Here is an 8,671-nt window from a genome sequence, read left to right on the forward strand (position 1 = left end):
GATTTTATCTGCATATGTTGAAGCCTTTAATGCTGAAAGCTTCAAGGAAAAAGAAGTGATTTTTGACAAAGAAGAAAGGGCTCAGGAAGGCAAAATCAGGATTATCGTTGACAGAGCAAATCAAGCATACAGAAACATGCTTAGGAGGCCTAAAAGAAGTAGATAGAGTAGTAATGATATGAAGATGCTATATAAAATAGCAGAAAAGAGACCTAAAAATTTTAGCAAGATCAAGAACAGGTATAAGCAGAAGAAAGTTGATGATCTTAATTGCAATAATGAGATGAATTTTGTTCGTGGAGGTATAAGTATGGATGGCTTACCTGGTTCTAGCAGTATGGTGATAAAAAAGTCTTGGTTGGTATAAACCAAGAGTCTCAAGTTGAATGAACCTTTTACAAGAGCTGGAATAGGACATCGTGAAGCTCAACTGTCCAATCTAAAGTTACTGAACTTCACTCTTGCTGATAGTCCTGGTCAGGAAGTATAACACCCTCCAAATCCGGGGTATATATTTGGGGCATTATGAACACTAACTACTTACTGAACCTGTACAATCATAATATAAACATATAATTACCCCTTACTACTATTAATCAGGATCTTTTCAAGGTTAAGAATAGAAAACAAGAATGACATACCAACTTTATTGCAATAATTCTAAACAAACTGTCATACAGCTCTCTTTATTACAAACAATTTTCTATTCAAATTTTAAACTAAACATCTTTTATTCAAATTACATCTACCACTTATCCTGTTACACCTGCTCTAGCAATTCAAAACTCTCTTCTAGGATAGGGACAAACACTCTTGGAATTAGAGGGTCCCGCAGCTTGACTCGCTTCTTGACTATTCGGGTTTTGATGGGTTTCATTCTCAACCTTAACTGAAAAACAAGGTGAACAATAATAATAGGAGTGACCCAAAAATTTCTCAACAAGCCTGCAATAATATGTATATATAGTGTAAAGAGAGAAGGATAAATGAACCGGTAATCTTCTGGTTTGAACAACCATCTGTTTATGTAAAGAATAATAATTTCCATAACTAGCGAGTGCCAAATGAACGAGACTGGAAACAAGAACCAACATATGCACTATAACCTGCTGATCAGTCAGGATACAGTGCGGATCTATACCCAACTGTATAGACCCAACCAACATATGGGGTACCCAGGCAACTATGGCTTAATAATCAGGGGTCTGGTTCATACCCGGCCCATATCGTAACCATCCAGTCCATAGCTTAGCATCCGAAACAATCGGTATGCTTTCGATGTATCCCAACATCAGGATATATCAGAGTATATGAAAATAAGGGTATAAGTATTAGAATATGAATAGAGGATTCAATGAATTAGGAGATATCAAGAATCGAAATGAAATAGAAACAAAGGATCAATAATTGTGCATCAGTGTTTGTAAACAAGAATTATCAAGGTGTAGCTGTTATGGAAAGTGGGAAGTGATTCACTATTTTGAACTTAGAATATGGGAAAACTTGCCTGCTATGTACTTCACCTTGGATGATTCACAGCCTTCTATCTCTGGCATGATTCGCCTTGCTGGTACTGAATCTATCAAGGAAATATACTTTTTTAGCTGACTTACATTGTACACAATCTCAGATTGACACCACGTAGCCCTAATTAAGTACCCATACGATTCTATCCGACTCACATATAATTATCTAACACATAAGGTTCACATAATCACGTAAATCATATAGCACATAAGGCACATAATTAAATTAGACTTATAAATATTTTTAGAATTGATATTAGACTTATATTCGCATCAAAAAACACTATCTGGCTTGATTCCTATTTTTTAGGGATTTATTAGACTCGTTTTTATCAACATTTGGCTCTATAAACAAATAATTATCATAAGCCGACTTGCTTCTGAAAGAAATTATGATTTATAACTATTTTTAATGGAATCGGGTCATTTTTCTGAGTATAGGGGTCTTCGTTTCGCTTAAATCGGATAGACGTTTTAATTATTATGCAATAAACAAGATTTAATTAATTATTAATCAATTATAATTAATTAATCATAATTAATTAAACCTTAATTATATTTTTAAATAATTATTTAAGAATTATCATATTTTAAAATAATTATTCCCTGATTTTTAGAATTAATTACAATTTATTACAAATTATTTAATTAAATCGATTATTTATAATTAATTAATCGATACGAGTAACTATTACGAAATCTAATCGAACATAAATAAATAAATCGATACTCGCTCGTCGACTGATAAAATTCGGAACACAACTCGAATAACTATGAGTCACTCGCTTGGATCAATTAATTATCAAACCATTAATCGAATTAATCGATCGAATTACCTAATCTCATTTATTAAATAATTATTAAATAATAAATAATAAATAAATAAATAAATAATTATATTTTCAAATTTCTAAATTAATAAAATAATTTAGGAATTATTTATAAAATATTTCAGATTTTTAATCTGATTTTTATTTGATTTTTATAATTTACAAAATTAAATTCTGATATATAAAAATAAAAGTAATTAATTGGAATTGCAGAAACATATTTCAGGGAAATGAATTGGGGTTTAATGGATTGAAACCGGGTCAACCAACGGGTTGACACCGGGCCTTTAAGAACGCGAACCGGGTCGGGTTTGCAGGTGATCGAAAATCTGGAGAAGATGACCGGAATCGGCCACCGTCTGTCGAGCTTTTCCGGTAGCTTCACCGGTGTACGTAAATCAAAGTTATTTCAATCGATTTCGGTTGGTATCGATGCAATATACTCCGAGGAACTCGTCCAGATCATCAACACCATCCCGTCGCTCCATCGATTTCTCCGGCCGAACAAGCCCAGAAACCGGCCACAACCGCCGAGTTCCGGCGAGAATCCCAAACCCCTCAAACCGCAACCAAAATGATCGATTTATATCTCAAAACAATGCTCTAAGTATCCAGAATCATTTCCAACAGTTAAAATCAATCAATAACATATACAAATTCAAGAAAAACGAAACCAAAAACACTACAACCCAAGAACTCGGTATAACACTCTGGGGGTTATAAAATCAAAATAAATACATGAAATCATTCCTAAGCTCGAGATAAAACTAGCTGAATCATCAAAACAATCAAACGATTCATAAATCAAGAACCCCTAATTTCAGTCATAAACCCTAAAATACGAATTGAAAATCAAAGCAACCAAATCAAAAATTGATGATATAAACAGATAATAGAGATCACAAGCTTCGATTTGAATACTCACATATCTGATTTGGTGAACAGAAAAACTATGAAATCTAAGGTTGAATCCTCAAGTTGTTCTTCACCAACACTAATATTTCTTGATTCTTCTGATTTTTCTATAATTAATTAATAATAATTAATAGATAATTAGCTATTTATACTAGTAAAAATAATACCCCTAAATAAAATTAAGGGTCTATTTACACATCTAATAAAATTATTTGGCCCCAATTTTTATAATTTTTGGGTATTAATTATGAATTTTTAAATATCCAATAAATATAAAATATATTCCAAAAATTCCCAAAAATTGTGAATAATACAAAAATGCAAAGAAAAATGATGTTTGATAATTTCATGATCCTACAAAAATAAAAATGTGATTTTTGTGGGGGTTTTGACACCCAAAGGGGCCCAGAAAAGTCATTTTTCGTGAAAAAGGTAAATTTGTAAAACGTCTAGATGTTCAGAATATCGATGTGGTATAGGCCATACTTGGCGAAATAGGGCCAATGATTATTTTTAAAATATGGGCTTTTAAAACATTGTTTAAGTTGTACGGATTTTGACATAAAACATTTAACTTATAATAAAACACTCGATAAATGCCCGAAACATATTCTGATCGAAACAGATAACACATAGCACATAACAATTAGGTTTTAGGACTCAACACATTTACTAACATAATAATACACATAAATCACCTTTATTAAAATATAATATAAGCGTAATTTCTCGGTCGTTACATTCTCCCCCCCCCCCTATTAGGATTCTGTCCTCAGAATCACGCTATGAAAATAACTGAGGATACTTTTCTAACATCTCACTTTCAAGCTCCCAGGTTGACTCTTCAACCACGGGATTTCTCCACAAGACTCTTATTAATGGTACAGACTTATTCCTCAATACTCTCTCTTGCCGATCTAAAATTTTTACTAGTTGTTCTATATATGACAAATTTGCTTGAAGCTCTATTGGCTCATACTCTATTACATGACTTGTATCAGGGTTATACTTCTTTAGCATTGACACATGAAACACATTATGTATGCTGCATATGGGGCGGTAAAGCTAATGTGTATGCAACTTTTCCGACTCTCTTCAAAATTTCAAATGGACCGACGTATCGAGGCTTTAGCTTGCCTTTGTTTCCAAACCTAGTCAATCCTTTCCACGGTGATATCTTCAGTAATACATATTCTCCTTCTTGATAGTCCACATCCCTTCTAGTTGGATCTGTATATTTATGTTGTCAATTTTATGCTGCTTCGAGTCGCTTTTGAATAAGCTCTACTTTTTCCTTGGTCTGCTGAATAAGTTCTGGACCTAGAATTTTGCGCTCTCCAACTTCATCCCAACATGTAGGTGATATGCATTTTCTTCCATATAAGGCTTCATAAGGTGGCATTCCATTGCTCGCATGATAGCTGTTATTGTAAGAGAATTTCACTAGCGGTAAATGCTCGTCCCAACTGCCTTCAAAATCTATCACACATACACGTAGCATATCTTTAATTATCTGAATAGTCCTTTCACTTTGCCCTTCCATCTGAGGATGATAAGCAGTGCTCATGTTTAATTTGGTTCCTAGACATTCCTGAAATTGTCTCCAAAATCTTGAATTAAAACGGGGATCTCGATCAGATATAATGGATACCGGCACTCTATGGCGCATCACAATTTCCTTGAGATATAGGTGTACTAGCTTATCAAGCGAAAACCTTTCGTTGATTGGAAGGAAATGTGCTGACTTCATTAACCTGTCAATGATAACCCAAATCACATCGTGATTTGCTCTGGTCCTTGGAAGTCCCACTACAAAATCTATTGCTAACTGTTCCCATTTCCATTCTGGAATATCCAGTTGTTGTAGTAATCCGCTCGGACGTTGATGTTCAACTTTGACCCGTTGGCACGCGTAACATTTACTAACCCATTCTGCTATCTCTTTCTTCATATCTGGCCACCAAAAGTTTTCCTTCAAATCTCTATATATTTTTGTACTTCCGGGATGAATTGAATATCTTGAGCTGTGAGCGTCTTGCAAAATTTCCGCCTTCAATTCTGGTACGTTGGGTATCCAGATTCTCGAAGCAACTCAAAAAATTCCCTTATCATCCCTCTGGCTTGTAATCTCTTCCCCTGTCAGATTATCGATTTCACGATCCATTATTTCTTCTTGACATCTTCTTATCTTTCCCAGTAATTTTGGCTGAAACGGTCATGGCGTAGATCATTCCAGTGGAGCTTTCTGGAATACGAACTTCGATTTCCAATTTATCAAATTCCCTGATCAATTCCTCTGAAGATGTTAACCAATTCAATTTTCCTTTACGACTTAGTGCATCTGCTACAACATTCGCTTTGCCTGGATGATAGTTGATTGACAGGTCGTAATCTTTAATTAGCTCTAGCCAACATCGCTGTCTCATGTGAGTTCTTTCTGCGTGAAAATATACTTCAAACTCTTATGATCCGTGTAGATTTCACATTTCTCGCTATACATATAACATCTCTAGAGTTTCAGTGCGAATACAATTGCTGCTAGTTCCAGGTCATGCATCGGATTTTTTTGCTCATGAGGCTTTAGTTGTCTAGAATTGTATGCGATTACGTTGCCATGTTGCATAAAAACACATCCGAGTCCTCGATAGGAAGTGTCGCTATAAATGACAAAATCTCCTTGATCATCAGTTAACACAAGTACAGGTGCGGTTACTAGTCGATTCTTCAATTCTTGAAAACTCTCTTCGCATTTCTCATTCCATTTAAACTTTTCATTCTTCCAAGTCAACTTGGTCAGTGGCGTGGCTATCTTTGCAAAGTCTTTAACAAATCTTCTAGAGTAACCCGCTAATCCCCAGAAACTTCTGACTTCCGTCAGAGTGTTTAGTCTCTCCCAGTTTAAAATAGCTTCAATCTTTGCTAGATCGACTTGAATTCCTTCAACACTGATGATGTGACCTAGAAATTGTACTTCCTTTAACCAAAATTTGCATTTTGAAAACTTCGCATAGAGCTGTTCCTTTCTGAAGGTTTCCAAAGTCATTCCCATGTGCCCTGCATGTTCTTCTTTAGTTTTTGAATAGATCAAGATGTCATCAATAAATACAATAATGAATTTATCCAAGTACTTCTTGAACACTCGGTTCATCAAATCCATGAATGTTGCTGGTGCATTAGTCAGTCCAAATGTCAACACAAGAAATTCGTAGTGTCCGTATCTCGTTCAGAATGCAGTCTTTGGAATATATTCTGCCTTGATCTTCAACTGATGATAACCTGATCTTAAATCGATTTTCGAAAACCATGCTGCTCCTTTCAGTTGATCAAATAAGTCATCAATTCATGGCAAAGGATATTTGTTCTTGATAGTTAACTTGTTCAGCTCCCAATAATCGGTACATAGTCGCACACTACCATCTTTCTTCTTTACGAACAACACCGGTGCACCCCATGGGGATACACTGGGCCTTATAATTCCTCTATCCAGAAGATCCTGCAATTGCTTCGCTAACTATTTCATCTCAACGGGCGCCATTCGATACGGAGCTTTTGAAATTGGTTCAGTTCCTGGTGCCAAATCAATGGTGAACTCGATTTCTCGATTCGGAGGTAGTCCTGGAAGTTCATTTTGAAAGATATCGGGAAACTCACAAACTAAAGGAATATCTTCAATCTTCAGACATTCTTTTTCTGTATCTAGTATATAGGCTGAATAAGCTTGACATCCTTGATGCAATAATCGTTTTATTTGCATCATCATTAATAATCTCTGCTTCTTTTTTTCTCCTTTAAACGTTATCGTTGCATTTTCCTTGGTTTGTAAATTCGCCTTCTTATTTGCGCAATCGATATGAGCATTGTTACCGGAAAACCAATCAATTCCTAAAATAACATCAAATTCTCACAACTTGAAATGTATCAAGTCAACTGAGAAATGATGTCCCGCTATTTCAATATCGCAACCTGGACACACTCGATCTACTGTAACTTGATCATCGTTTGTTATCTATAAGATTAACGTTTCGTCTAACCGTTGAATTTCACAACATAACTTAGGAATAAATTCTTCAGAAATAAAAGATCTCGTAGCTCCAGAATCAATCAATACTTGTGCATCTACAGAATTCACAAGAAGCGTATCTGCAACCACGTTAGGACTCTACACAACTTCTTTCATCGTCATGTTAAAAGTCCGTGCCCTAGGCTGGTTCTGCTGTAGTGCCGAAGGTAATGCCAAAACCCTTGGGATGCTGGTTGCCATTGCTGCTCCTCTGCAATCTTTAACGATGTGTCCCTTTCTTCCGTATTGAAAATAAATAACCTCTGCCTTTCCTGACAGAAATTCCCTAGAGGAGTGTCCCTTCTGCTTGCACTTGAAGCACGTGATGTTTGGCTTGTTACAAATTCCAGTATGCTTCTTCCCACATGTTTTGTAGTCAGGTATAGGTGGTCAGATGAGTCTTTGTTGATTTGGGGCTGGGAGTCGGTTACTCGTCCTCTGGTTGCCCTGTTCTATCCTTCTGAAATTCATATTTCACCGGGCTCGAAATCCCGACCTTTTATTGGAACGATTCTGAAAACTTCCTGGTCCCTTTTCCTTTTGGGACGCTTCACTTTCTCCCTCAATAATCATGGCCTTCTGAACTACGGCTGTATAGGTCGTCAGTTCGAACACCGCTACTCTGCTACGGATCCACAGCTTCAGTCCCTGCTGGAATCTCTTGGCTCGCTTTTCATCAGTATCTACTTGCTCTGGAACAAACCTAGCCAATTCAGTGAACTTGGCTTCATAGTCAGTGACCATCAAATTTCTCTGCTTCAACTCCAAGAACTTAATTTCCATTTGATTCTTCATGTAACGGGGAAAATACTTCTCCAGAAAAAGTTCAGTGAATCTGTCCCAAGTCACTACACCCTCGCCTTCCAGTGTTTTCTTGGATTCCCACCAGTAATTGGCCTCACCCTTCAAGAAGTAGCTAACACAATCCGTCTTTTGATCCGCTTCAACTTTAACCAACGCAAAGGCCTTTTCCATTTCTTTTAACCAGACTCTTGCCTTAGTAGGGTCCGCTGAACCTTCAAATTACGGAGGCTTTACCGACTGGAACAACTTGAAAGTAACAACAGATACCACTGGTGGTGCTTGTGGTTTCGGACGAACTGCCAAAATTGCCTAAAATAGCCGTTTAAAATAAAATAAACTATCAAAATTTTGTCAATTATCCGTCGTTTGCTGCTGAAATTGTTGTTGTTGTTGCTGCATCTGCTACTGTATCATCATCATTTGTTGTTGCATAAGGTCAAACATTTGGTCCATTTGGTTATTGTTGTTTTAGCCTTCGGGATTATCATTAAACGACTCAGTTCTTATTTTTCTTTTTGGTGCCATGGTTTTGGTAA

At 36.1% G+C, this 8,671-nt stretch overlaps 1 protein-coding gene across 1 annotated transcript; it reads right to left on the reverse strand.

Annotated features, from left to right (window-relative positions):
- Positions 1-7,430: 7,430 nt before the first annotated feature.
- On the reverse strand, positions 7,431-8,306 carry LOC141718672 (uncharacterized). Its single transcript, XM_074521051.1, has 2 exons — positions 7,920-8,306; positions 7,431-7,643 (listed from the first exon to the last, which is right to left on the reverse strand). Exons 1-2 carry the CDS (start codon positions 8,304-8,306, stop codon positions 7,431-7,433), a joined length of 600 nt encoding a protein of 199 aa, XP_074377152.1.
- Positions 8,307-8,671: the final 365 nt, after the last annotated feature.

This window comes from Apium graveolens, chromosome 4 (genome assembly GCF_009905375.1).
Source record: "Apium graveolens cultivar Ventura chromosome 4, ASM990537v1, whole genome shotgun sequence".
Classification (NCBI taxonomy): domain Eukaryota; kingdom Viridiplantae; phylum Streptophyta; class Magnoliopsida; order Apiales; family Apiaceae; genus Apium; species Apium graveolens.